Source organism: Malaya genurostris, chromosome 2, assembly GCF_030247185.1.
Source record: "Malaya genurostris strain Urasoe2022 chromosome 2, Malgen_1.1, whole genome shotgun sequence".
Lineage (NCBI taxonomy): Eukaryota > Metazoa > Arthropoda > Insecta > Diptera > Culicidae > Malaya > Malaya genurostris.
The window spans coordinates 331,225,561-331,239,786 of NC_080571.1; the positions used below are offsets into that span (position 1 = coordinate 331,225,561).

The window sequence follows — 14,226 nt, forward strand, 5'->3', positions numbered from 1 at the left end:
GTTCAGGGGACTGAATGTGAGTAGGGATTTCAGTCGTATGATGTCCAGACTCATGTCCAATCACTACACGTTAGACGCACATCTCCTTCGAATTGGGCTCTCCGAGACTAATCACTGTGCTTGTGGAGAAGGTTATCGGGATATTGATCATGTCGTTTGGACATGCGTGGATTATCGTGATGTCAGATCTCAACTAATAAATTCTTTGCGTACCCAAGGTAGACTATCCAATGTCCCAGTTCGAGACATTCTTGCTTGTCGTGACCTTCCATACATGAAACTTCTTTATCATTTCATAAAGAAAATTGGAGTTTCACTTTAATAAAGGACCCTTTTAAGACTTAGTTCTGATTCCAGTTGCGACCATGAGTTCAACCAATAGCTAAATTAGAATAGAAATTATGTAATGATACAAACAAACTCGAAATAGTTTATGAAATTATCAACAAAATGTCTGAAAATTACAGCTTATTTTATAATTTATAGAAGTTAATCGTTTGGTTCAAATAATATTTCCGAGTAGATTTCATAATAAATGACGAATTACCTAAAATGATATTCAAGTAATAAGAGGAATATGTTTTATTAAATTCAAATCGATGTGACTATTTTAGAATTATATTAGGACAAGAGTTTTATGTAAAAGTGATGCTACGGTGAAGAAAAACTTATGTAAACTGCCTTAAGAAATAAACGTATTTATGAAAAAAATTCTAGTTTTAAGTTAGTCGTTAATTAAGATTAGAAAATACCCTTGGCATCTTAGAGCTTAAGCAGTGTGCCTAACATTATATTATATTATTGAATAAAAAAAAATCCGAAAGTTCCAAAACTTAGTTTCTACTTCGGCATTAATAATTCCTTAGTTACAGCTTGAAATGGTAGGTAGAAAACTTTGAATCAAAACGGAAGAAAATCCTTCCTACATTCCCCTTTCTTTTCACTTCGCTTAGCAGTGGTTTATGCTTCGGAGTAACTATTAGTAAAAAAGGCGGGTGGGTAATGTCAGAGACATAACTGGATGTCGTTAATACGAAAACAACTGACATGTTCCTTAACACTTTTGAATATCAATTGTATGAATTATGCAAGCATTCCCCTTTTTCACATTTTTCGCAAAAACAAAGAAAGCTTCACTTGATCTCGATTACTGTGAATTTCACACAGCGAAAAGTGCACAAATCTAACCAAACTGTTCTTGATTTGCACTAAACTGAGGATAATTACCTTCGATTTGCGAACAACAAATCCTAATAGTTCTTTAGAAAACTTTTAGAGCAATTAGAACGGCTGAATTTGTGTAATCCTCTCCACCGTTGTTTTTTCACCAATGCAAACAACTGGCAGCTGTGACGTAATCGCTCTTGTCGGAAGCGAAACTAGCTTTGCAAACGACACAAAATACATATGCTCGCAGTAGCGGTAGAATCCAAACTGATAAAATTTTTGTTAAGAGATTTCTTTTTATGTGATTTCGTTTGTAGCTTTTTCACTAATGGGCGGTCCTAACGGCTATAAAAATAGCCGCATACAGAATTTTAATGTTGAATATTTCATTTCGGATTTGCATAATTTATTGAAATCAACTATTAATATGCTGTAGGGATTCGTTTCTTGCATTCAAAAGGACCAAATTGAGGAACTCACTGCGATATTCATCACTTTTCGGAACATTTTTCTCGAACGATTTGTTGTACAGCAGCAGATATTTTGTTCTCTTCCTTAGAACGCGTTCTGATTGGCTGGTGTTGACATGGGTCAAATGAGACAGGTTTTTCAATAGTGTACTATTGAAATACTTCAATGCTTTTGCTATACACGTTTAAATTGAAAAATTTCGATTCTATTAGTAGTTAGATTATATAAATCCTTTCACAGATCACTGAGCTATGAGCTTTAAAAATACGAGAAAGGCAAACGCGCCTGATGAATTATCCTCTTTGATACTCGTTTATACCAAACATTTTAAAAAAGTTTAATTTTTAATTATTTGAGACTATATCACAAAACTGAAAATTTTATTATAAAATTGTGATCATATTTCCGACGGCATGTAGCAAAAATTATGTTGATTCATTAGATACAACCGGAGATATTCACGATCAAAAACTTATCACTCCTTCAAGAGGGTAAATTTTGAAAAGGCACCCCATAGTAAAGTAAGTCGTATTCACGACAAAAAGGAAATTCTTCAACAGAAATTATAAGCCATCAAATAGTTACATACCCGCTCTCCCGTGTGAAGCCTGGTGTGGACTGACAGAGCCCGTGAATCCACAAATGCTTTTTCGCAGTATTTACATTTGAATGGTCGTTCGCCTGGAAAACAACAATTCAAAAATTACCAACACCAATCACCGATCAATCATACAACCTCCGAACATACCTGTATGTCTTCTCCGGTGAATGATCAAATGAGACGAACGAGGGAACACCTTGGAGCAAAATTCACACTGATTCGGCCGATCCTTACAGTGCTGATTCAAATGGGTCTGCAGTTCTTCCGATGTTCCGAACGGTTTACTACAAACGTTACACTTGTATTCCAGTGAGGATCCTGAACTGCTAATGCCACTGCTACTACTACTGCTGCTACTGCTGCTACTACTACTACTACTAATATTACTACTGATGCTAGAACAAGGACTAGCGCTCGCATCCAGCTGAGAAATCTGTCGTTGCTCAGTGGCAGCTTCATGTTTTTTCATGTGATGCTTTAAATTGTTGTACTGGGGAAAAGTCTTTTCGCCTGAAATCGGAACAAAAACATGCTTTAATTCCAACATATTGCACAAGCTATTTTGAAACCAGCTTACATATTTCACACTTGTATGGATGGATTCCGGTGTGCAATCGGTTATGCACGGTCAGCGCGGAAGCGCTAGAGAAAGTCTTTTCACACTTCATGCCTGCATGAAAGTCCGATTAAAAAATAATGATCTATTTTCAAACTGACGCCAGTGGCGGTGATACTCACATTTCAACCGACTGCCGGGTGTATGCAACCGAGTGTGCACTGACAGAGCACGACTGTCAACAAAGGCCTTCCCACAAGTATTACATTTGAACGGTCGCTCGCCTGTGTGTCTCCGCCGATGAATCACTAGGTAACTACTTCCGGAAAAATTCTTTCCGCAAATTTCGCACTGATTCGCTCGAACTCCCTCATGGGCTCCTTTGATGTGCGCCTTTAGATTTTTGTGATTTCGATAGGATCGATCGCAGATGTGACATTTGAAAGGACGGTCGGGTTGGCTCAATTCGGTGCATTTACTGGACGAATCACATTTTCCTTCATCCTCCAAAATGGCGGCCGTTAAACCGGAAGCGCTGAACGGAAGACTCACATTGCTGCTGGTGTCGATGATCGTTTCCTGAATTGGCAACTCTGTTTTGGCTTGCTCCTGGTTGGGCGATTTGGCATAAGGTTCCTGTAATTGAAAGTTACAAATTAGTATGGTTGTTCAGTCGTCGCCAGGAGCTATTTACTATTGGAACAATAGCTTCATCTTCGGACATGGACGAGTAGTCTTCATCTTCGTACTGATCGTACTGATGCAAACTGGTAACACTCGATTCGCTACTGATTTTGGCATTCTGGATGTAGGAACCTCCTCCGTTGTTCATCTGTTGTAATTCTACGTTCCCCAGGACGAAATAGGTTTTCCCCGGAAGGTTGGTCTGTTGAAGTTCCACGACGGTTCCCGCCGATGCGACGACGCCGTCCGTCAATAATTCACTAATACATTCACTGTCCGATCCAAATGGTTCAATACTGCTGAGGTCGTGTTCCACTGGACTGTCTACGGCGGAGGTTTTACTATTGGCCTCCGCCAGGGCAGGGCGTCCGACCTGCCCGTAAAGCGTCGCTACTACTCCCACCTCTCCCGTCGTTGATTGCACATAGTTTCTGTTGCAGATATCACATTTCCCCCTGCTCTCCAACCCATTAATACTAGATTCGGTTCGGGATGTCCCATATTCCTTCCTACACGATTCACAACGGTACACCTGGATGTCGGTACTACCGCAACGGTGCCGATTAAAGCTACTCTGGTTGGCAAATCCTTCTCCGCAGAACTCGCACTGGAACACGTGGTCCCCTCCAACTGCCGGTCCAGTTCCACCGGAACCACTTAAACTGATTCGATTTGCCTGGAGGTACTCGCAGAACTCGCATTTGCAGGATTGCGGCGGTGGAACCACTTTGGGTGGTTCTGGCATCATCGTTGCCACCTGAGGTACAACCGCCTGTTTTACATAATCGCCTGGCATCGTCGTCGCCGTCGTCGTCGTCTGCTGCTGTTGCTGTTGATGAAACCGGCTGACTCCATCGGCGGACTTCTGTTGGTAGAAGATAGAAGAGAAAAAAAGTGATAAACACATTTTTAATTTAATTTGCTTCAATCTGCTTGGTCGCGGTAGATTTCGACACTCGTTTTTTTTGTTTTTGTTTTATTCTTGTTTTTGTCGGCCTGTTGAATTCGCTGATGGTCATTTTCATTGAGCCAAACGAAAGAGAGTTGTCCAAAAAAAAGTGAAAAGTGTTTGTTTAATGAACAAATGCGTGCGGATGCGGAAAGTAGGGGACAGACCGGGTGTATGAAATGGCGTAAACGAGAAGCATCAGGTTTGGGGTATGGCAGCTAAAATGTGTGACTTTATGACTGTAAAATTGGATCGCACAATGGTGGGGCACGCGAAGGGTTAGAGAAATTTCGTTTTTTCAACGCGAATGCTTAAAGTACTCGCAAGGCGCTTCCAATGTTAATGGTATGAGGGTAAAACTAATTTGTTCAACAAATATACCTCGTATTTATCAATGGGAGAAAATATTATACCTTTAATCCGTTCAATCTAGCAGGCCAATGAAACAGGGAATGAAATAGGGTATTCTTTTGAGACTGAAAAAGCGGAAATTACGGAAGGATGACGGTTCCTCAAAGTCTTCCACACACATCGCGGAGTTGGTGATTTAAACAGGTATGAGGTCTTAGATAGACCATAGAAAGAGATAAGTTGTTTATTAAGATTCGAAAACCAGCTTAAGATTCGAAAACCAGTTTGTTCTAGTCCCAGCGAGAAAATATAGCGCAAAAATTGGTCGACCAGAACATCATTTTTTTCAGTCACAATTCATAATAAAAAATCTTCTTAGGAAAAAATGTTCGTTTTTTCATTTGGTTTGTTAAATCCGAACTGCCGTGCCTTCCGCTTAACTCCTTCCATTTAATTTTGTACAGTGGCCTCGTCGACCTTATTCGCCGCCGAACGCCAGTTAGATTTAAACTGCTGCTCGTTTTCCATGGATTTATTAGTGCTATTGAGAATCCGTTTGACCAAAGCCCAACACCGTTCGATAGGGTACTTATACAAAGGTTATATGCACATAGTTAGAATAAACGACAATAGTAAAATGATTCTATCGCAATTATCAACTGCCTGTATAGAATCGGATCGCGAAACGAGAATAAGCGACCCTTTGTTGCTTCAGAGAGGATTCCCACAGCAGCGTGCTAACCTTTGATTCTCAGAAATGTCATCGAGAGAAATTCTCTCTCGCACTAGATTCCATGTTAAATGAGCCATGCCGGGTTTTTGTTGTTGCGATGATATTCGTCTCTCTTTGATGGCACTGATTCAATCGTGTGAAGAGTTGCCAGTGAGCATTCTTTGATACGATAAAAGCCATCCTTGATCGACAGTAGTGATTTACAACGAGTTTTCGTTTATTCAATATTTCAAATAGACATCAGCAATAAAAATAAGCTCGGAGTAGAAGCAAATCGATTTCAAAGTGATTACTACTACTTTTTTAGTATAAACTTCGATTATACATTGGAAATCATCAGAAATTGGTTAAGGTTAGGTTTTTTCGGACCAACGTTTGCTTAAACAGAAACCAGTGTAATTTTGAAGTCTCGAGTATTAGAATTTTTAGCGATCGAGTAGCATTTATTTTGAATACTTTATTTGTTATTTCCGGACATTTGAAAAATCAAGTATATGCTCCATTCTAAATAAACGTAGAGTAAAAATTGTTTCTTCCACTTCTGCTATGATTTTTTCAAATGAATCTGCCCGTTTTTATAAGCAATCGTTAAAACTCGGAAGTAATTAAAAATGTTCCTGCCGATTTGACAGGTCTTGCTGGAAGTATCTTCACGAAACAAGTGCGAGAGCGAAATAAGCAGCGCCTCTACATTTCATTTTAGTGCCATTGTGCCAAACTATAAGAATCGATAGTATTACCAAATACAAATAATAATACCTCTAGGTCCCATACAAATCAATCGATAATGTTTGGTTCATCAAAAGATCAATTTAGCCTAGCCTGTTCCTCAGCTAGATAGTGACAAGTTGATATAGTGAAAAAATAAATCAACTGGCAACTCAACGACATCAAAGTATGCCGATAGTTGTATAGTATACTAAACGTAATTGTTATGTTTATTTATAAGAAAACGAAGAGCGAAAAGAAACATCCAGTCTGAAAACCGTTACGAACCATTTATTTTAGTTATAAATTTATCGTTAAAAGACGTTTGGCGAATCAACGCAAAAAACTATCGATAACGGTAGACCCTTCTGAATAACTGTTTTTAAATTACGAAATATCATTCGGTGAACACTTACAATTTACAGGGTGTGACCCGAATTTGCTTCACTACCAAATATTCAAACTGCACATATGGAAGCGCACAAAAATATCTATAATACCAGATTATGAGCTTGAGCGACCACCCCTGGTTGCTACTCCGTTACTGATCGGGATTAGCTGAAATTGTACAGGGAGTTTCTAGATGATCCGACCTGGGACTGGTGAATCATCCTTCAATGTACATCTTCTGGTAACCCCGAATTCATTGATCAGTACCGGCGCCGGCCAGGCCCGAACGTAGATCGTCTAAGGAATGGGAAGGAATGTTAGTCCAACACTTGTTGTTACTAGAGGCCGTATATACTACTGCGCACTCCACAAGTGTCACGGGAGAAGGATATTTGTTAGTATAAATTTAAGTTTTGGTATTATTCGCGCGCGACACAGTATGTTCCGGTTTCAAGATGCTCGGATGCACCACTACACTCACCGAGGCTTCAACAATATCCAATACTGAAGTCCCGGAAAATTCTGATTCACAGTTATCATTCGTGGAAACCGAAGGAAAATTCGAAATACTATCGCGTAACGAACAAAAAAAAACTTCTTTATTTATTCTAAATGGGACTATCTGCTACAAAACAAACGAGTGAAAAGCTTTATTGTTTTCATTATTAAAATTATTAATTGGTTACATTGGTTGATCCGGGCAGCCAGCCACCAAGAAAAAATATTATTTTAGCAAACAAACAAGTATTTTTATTTACTATTTATTCAATACACCGATATATGCTATCTCTGTCACCAACATTGCAATATTAACGGATTTGCGCCATATTTGATATTGAAAGATTGACATGAAAGACATACAAGAACATGAAAGATGAAAAATACCGAATAGAGCTTTTTCTCCGAAGCTAGTCGGAAATTGATAAGTTCAATGAAGAGACAATTCAATGAAACAGAATTAGCAGATGTAAAACGTTGAAAAAATCTTACAACTATCGTCTTTCACGACATAAAAGAAGGAAATCCAGTAGATCTATTGTTGGTCAAACTCATCCGCCGGAATTCACACGGCATCTAGGCTGGTACTGACCAGAAAAAGACAATAGGCACTATAAATCTTCCATAGGATCCTTATGTCTTTTCTTATGCGGTCTTTTTTTATGCGGCTCTTTTACGCGACTCTCCTTATGCGAATTTTCAGAGTTATGCGGGTTTTTTTATGCGAAGTTTCAGAGTTATGCGGTTTCCCTTCTGCGGTTTTTTTGCGAAGTTTCAGAGTTATGCGGTCTTTTTTATGCGAAGTTTCAGAGTTATGCGGTTTTTTTATGCGAATTTTCAGAGTTATGCGGTTTCCCTTCTGCGGTTTCTTATGCTAAGTTTCAGAGTTATGCGGTCTTTTTTATGCAAAGTTTCAGAGGTATGCGGTTTTTTAGGCGGTTTTCTTATGCGGTACGTAAATTCGCATAAAAAAGACCTCAGTGTAAACGAAATCTATTTGGTAGTTAAAACATCGTCAAATTCACTGATATATTTGTAAACCTGGCATATCTGGTGATCTGGAAAGTAGGAAATATGAAAAGGAGATCGTATATACTGATGTAATATAAGTGAACTTCAGCCCCTCGTAAGTTTTTATTTGCACCAAGAAATTAGAACCATTTACATGCAAGGATGCCAGATATGTTCCCATTTTAAGACTGGTTGAATGCATTATCTACCATTATTCGTTCAATGAGCTAAAAACAAACTGGACACATTGTAATTCTGTCACGCCAAGCATTGCTTCTAATATTCAGAAGCTGTTTCAAAGTTTGCATCTACCACCATTCAAAGCGGAAGATAATTATTAACTTAGCGAACCATCCTATGGCGTCGATACCACATGATTCGTATTCTTGCGAAAATCTTCCATATATGGCATATACGGTAACGAACGGAATAAGTTATTCTTATGCTCTGTATTTTCAAAATTTCTTAATTTAGACGGAAGTAGACTGTGTGAGGGACGATAATGAGAATCTGTATTGGTTATTGCGAATACCACCGGATGGGAATTGCTTGTTTGGTGCTCTGGTGCACCAGATGTATGGTATCACTCCGTGTAATCCGCTGTTTGCATTATACGTCAATCATGCAAGGGAATCTACTGTAAATGAGATAGAGACTCACCTATGTGATTATTATGATCATTTAGTTCCGTTTGCTCAAGATATCATCATTGGAGAAATTTCGCTTGCGGACAAAGTTCGTTTATTACGTTGTCACGGATTTTGGGGAGGCGCTGAGTGTTTCGCAGCGATCTCGAGGCTCTACGGTGTCAAAATTATAGTCTATCAAAGCGACAACCAATTGAAATTTTTGCCACCCTCCGAAAACAATAATACTGAATTTTACAGGGTTTTTTACCGGGGGACTTCAGGTTTACGAACACATTACGATAGTGTCATATGCATTCGATCATCCACATTATCACTCGATTCTCAGATACAATCCCTTCACGATCGCAATGATAGTCTTTCATCAAGTATTCGAAACGTACATTTACCACATGTTGGTAAAATTGCACGTTGTCTTAGTTTTGGACAAGAACCTTCAGACCAGTTTCGCTCGATTTACCATCAACTTACTGGAAATACTCCTACAGACAACGAGCTCAACATTCTGCGTGGTCTGGTCATCATGGAGATAGAGAGACGTTCCTTCACATTCTTGACATCATGTGGGATCGTATGTACCACTGAGGATGAACTTTCAGATTTTCTGTATAAATTGCAAGCTGGTAGAATCGATGGTGGTATTACAACTTATATTATTTTATCTTCATTGATGAAGTTGAAAAGGCTATAGCATAATAAGCATGTGAAATCTGCCCCCAAAGGGAATTCATATTGTTATATCACATTCGAAAGGTTATAGACTTGAAACAATTTTCTCAAAGTTTCAACCCTTTAACTGCCATATTGACGGAGCTAGGGTGGTTCCATTGATTTTTATTTTATTTGATTTTTGAAGAAACTACTCCTCCGAAAAATTTGAAAAAAATCAGGCATATTTAAGACATTATGCGGATGCTTTGCAATTTTTTTCAAAATTTTTGAAGATGTATTTCTTTCATTAAAAAGATACTGGAAAATTTTGAAACATATTTTTTCCCTCTTCCAATTTTTGCACCACCCTGGATTTTTTAGTGATAAATAAAGAATTTTTGGACATGTTAAAATGGTATGTTTTCATATTTTTTTAAAATGTGGACGACCAAAATATTTGATTTTTTCTAAAAAATCAATAACAGTCGACCATGCGTTCCCATCAAATTCTGAGAGAAGGAAACGCATGGTGCTTTATCTTAGCAGTTTCTAGTAGTAGTCGACCATGCGTTCCCATAAAGTTCTCTTAAAAGGGAAACGCATGGTGCTTTGTTCTAATAGTTTATGATGCAACTCAAGCGCAGGGCTTAGAAATCAAACTAACGAAAAGAAGGAAATGAGTATCAACCTTTGCATAATACATACACGATTATACTTCGGGTACAACCTAGAAAGCTACAAAGCAAGAACTTACTGGTATGTGGTTTATATATGAATGGTAGTAATATATGAACGTTGCGAGTATCACACATATGCAATTCGGTTACGGTAGTCAAGAACTAGAGCGGGTGACTGTATATAATTCGATGATTCGATAATGTTTCATGAAATGGTCAAATCGTTTTGCACTGTTGGGTCTCGTACAACGCGGTTTTCTTTTTGCCAGCTCTGTACATTTCACTAAATACATAGCGAGTTGAAACAGCAGTGAATTTATTTTTTTTCTTTTTTATATTGGTGTCAAACAAAAGTGGCCACTGATGAAGGTTGGAATCGATTTCTTATAATTGTTTTTCCATAAATACGTTTATTTCTTAAGGCAATTTACATAAGTTGTTCTTCGCCGTAGCATCACTTTTACATAGAATTCTTATCCTAATATAATACTAATATAGTCACAACAATTTTAGTTTAATAAAGCATATTCCTCTCATTTTTTAAATATCATATTATTTGAACCAAACGATGAACTGCTATAAATTATAAAATAAGCTGAAATTTTTATACATTTTGTTGTTGATTGTTGTTGGAGTTTTTTATCAGCACATCATTTTTAATAAAATTTTGCTATTGGATGAACTAATGGGCGCAGTAGGAGTCAGAACTAAGACTCAAAAGGGTCAATTATTAAATTGAAACTTCAATTGTCTTTATGAAATGATTAAGAAGTTCCATGTAAGAAAGGTCACGAAAAAATTTCTGAAAATTATTGACTGTATTATTCATTTAAATAGGAAATGGGATAAAAATGTTATAAAAATACATTGCTGTTTCAATGCACACATTTTCTCTCTGATTCTTTTCGTTTATTCTATAGAATTATCATCGTCACTTGGTAGCTGTTCTGATTTAAGCATTTCTGACAATATTTTCGCCGGTCTCACAATTCTGGATAAAAACCGAGCATAAGGAAAGGTAGTGAATAATGGTGACCTCATGTGAACAGCAACCAACAGTTCTATTGCCAATAACGCATTCACAGCAACGGCGCTGGATTCCCAAATATCCAGTCGATTTTGTAGTGTACTCGATATAGTACTTGTAAGCTTTTAAAAATGAGACTTATTACCGGCCCGAATAGCTTTTTTGTGATCTGTGTGTCTCAATTGGGTCATCTCGTGATAAAGCTTCAAATCCAAAATTGCTTGGCAGAACATCCTTTTCAAAAACTTCTATTCCAGAGCTACGATATTCCGATACTTGTTGCTCTCGTTCTCGGATTGATAATATTATCTTATTAGAACTTCCCGTTCGCAATTTGAACGAAATTATTAAACCTGTAAAAACCTGGAAGCGTTCCTCTGAGAGTGAAAATCACTTACTGAGTTAATTATGTATTTTCAGATATTTTCTGGAAACTATGGAGCTTTCTACACAATATACCCAAAAATTAAAGAGATCGATTCAGCAAATCAAGTTTTTTAATAGACATGGTCGATAAATGCTTCACTTGAAATTATGCAAAGGTTATAACAAAAACGAAAAATAACGCATCACTATTTTTTATATCTGTTGTTGTTTCAAATTTTAGAATAAATATAAAAATATATAGCGCTATCAGTCTACAAACCATGAAAACCATCATGAAGATATTCGATTGACGTTTTCAAACACAAAATTCCAACTTTATCTTTATCATACACTTTTTCAGAAAACTATAGACATCCCTCGATAACATACCTTTATGATAACTTTTGACACTGTAATGAAATTTTCATTCTTTCTTTCATTATTCTTTCTTTACATCCATCAGCAACACGTAAAAAACTGACACCCGCTCTAGTTCTTGACTGCCATAACCGAATTTCATATGTGTAATACTCACGACGTTCATGTATTACTACCATTCATATATGAACCACATACCAGTAAGTTCTTGCTTTGTAGCTTTCTAGGTTGTACCCGGAGTATGATCGTGTATGTATTATGCACAGGTTGATACTCATTTCCTCCTTTTAGTTACTTTGATTTCTAAGCCCTGCACTTGAGTTGCATCATAAACTACTAGGACAAAGCACCATGCGTTTCCCTTTTAAGAGAACATTATGGGAACGCATGGTCGACTACTACTAGAAACTGCTAAGATAAAGCACCATGCGTTCCCTTCTCTCAGAATTTGATGGGAACGCATGGTCGACTGTTATTGATTTTTTAGAAAAACTTAAATATTTTGATCGTCCACATTTTTAAAAAATATGAAAATATACCATTTTAACATGTTCAAAAATTCTTTATTTATCACTAAAAAATCCAGGGTGGCGCAAAAATTGGAAGAGGGAAAAAATATGTTTCAAAATTTTCTAGTATTTTTTAATGAAAGAAATACATCTTCAAAAATTTTGAAAAAAATTGTAAAGCATCCCCATAATGCCTTAAATATGCCTGATTTTTTTCAAATTTTTCGGAGGAGTAGTTTCTTCAAAAATCAAATAAAACAAAAATCAATAGAACCACCCTTGCTCCGTCAATATGGCAGTTAAAGGGTTGAAACTTTGAGAAATTTGTTTACAGTCTATGACCTTTCGAATGTGGTATAACGATATGAATTCCCTTTGGGGGCAGATTTTACATGCTTATCCTGCTATAGCCTTTACGTTCATAACGTTCACCAAGGATCTTTAGTTTACGAACCACAAGACGGTGATCACGTAGCTTGTGTTTAGGTTCTCACTGATATATCTGAAACATCATTGATGCAAGCTAGCGTTATGCATTTGATTGATATGCCCAATTCCTCTAGTACTTATTTAGATCCCTTGCTTCTAGCTCATACGGTAGCTCGAAACGAGATGAACGTTGATACACAAGAGAGTACGGTTTTTCCTATTACAATCGAAGAAAAAAAGGAATTGCGTGTTGCTTCGCTCAATATAAACGGATGTCGAATGTCTGATAAACGTGATGCTGTGGACGCATATTTACTAGGACGTCATATTCATGTAGTTGTTTTACAAGAAGTAAATGTAGATTGCCAGCAGATCATTACATCCAATTTTAAATGGATCATTGGTGAAAAGGTAGTTGGTAGGAAGCGTGGTCTTGCTGTATTACTACGGCGTGGAACACCTATAACAATAATCAATACTCGAAGTTGCGGTCCGAACATACAAAAAATCGACCTTGAGTATGAGGTATCTCATTAAACCGGTTCTATTTATCAATTAGCTAACAAACGATTTTCTCTTCAGGTCGCGTCCGTTACTCGTAGTTTGTGTATAGTGAACGTTCACGGACCAAATCGAAGAGCTGATCGCTTTTTTTCGAAGTTAGGGTCTTTAGTTGCTGGGCTTCCTAATAAAAATCGTTTATTACTTGTTGGAGACTTTAATTCACATCTTACCAATATGAACATATCGTCCGACGAGAGGCGACTTATAGGCAAATATGTTGGTCATGATCAATTTAACGAAAATGGAACTCAAATGCGGTTGTTCATATCACTGCATAGTTTAGCTGTACGAAGCACACAAGCTAACGCAAACTGTGGTTTCAAGTATACATGGAGCAATGGTAAGGTGTCTAGTCAGGTAGACCATATGTTGACTGCTTTAGAATCAACTTTATTTTTGACAAAAATGCAATGTGCTCGCTCAAATCTTTCGACCGATCACAAAATTTTAATGTGTGATGTGAGAGAACACCGGAAGACTGTTAATGTAACTTTGATGAACACAACTTGTAAGCGGAAGACAAATACTGACATCTCTCAGCTCAGGAACGAGGCTCAACAAATAAAATTTAAACAGCAATTAGTCATGAACCATATTACACAAAGCAATACTGGCTCATCTGTAGAGAGTGATTGGAAAAAAATATGTGAAAAGATTAACAAGAGTGCAGCTAATGTATTGCAGAAGCGTTCTTGTTTTCTATAATACCAGATCTTGAGCAGCTATTAAGTCAGCGGATATAAATATGATCGAAAAGAATCATATAGAACTGCTAAGAGAGCGATGTACTTATAGTCTAAACATGAATAAAGTGGAGTATTTTCCGCAGTTCGGCCACAAAGTTTTTAATTTGGAAAAG

At 37.3% G+C, this 14,226-nt stretch overlaps 1 protein-coding gene across 2 annotated transcripts in view; it reads right to left on the reverse strand.

The window, feature by feature from the left end:
* The window catches only part of LOC131431564 (zinc finger protein 271-like), a 118,984-nt gene that overhangs the window by 15,208 nt on the left and 89,550 nt on the right, over positions 1 to 14,226 (reverse strand). For both annotated transcript variants that reach the window (XM_058597363.1, XM_058597364.1), the window contains exons 3-7: positions 3,490 to 4,344; positions 2,978 to 3,431; positions 2,817 to 2,909; positions 2,387 to 2,749; positions 2,228 to 2,319 (exon numbers count right to left, since the gene is read on the reverse strand). In XM_058597363.1, the coding sequence (XP_058453346.1) occupies positions 2,228 to 2,319; positions 2,387 to 2,749; positions 2,817 to 2,909; positions 2,978 to 3,431; positions 3,490 to 4,344 (1,857 nt within the window). The remainder of the gene's footprint in view (positions 1 to 2,227; positions 2,320 to 2,386; positions 2,750 to 2,816; positions 2,910 to 2,977; positions 3,432 to 3,489; positions 4,345 to 14,226) is intronic.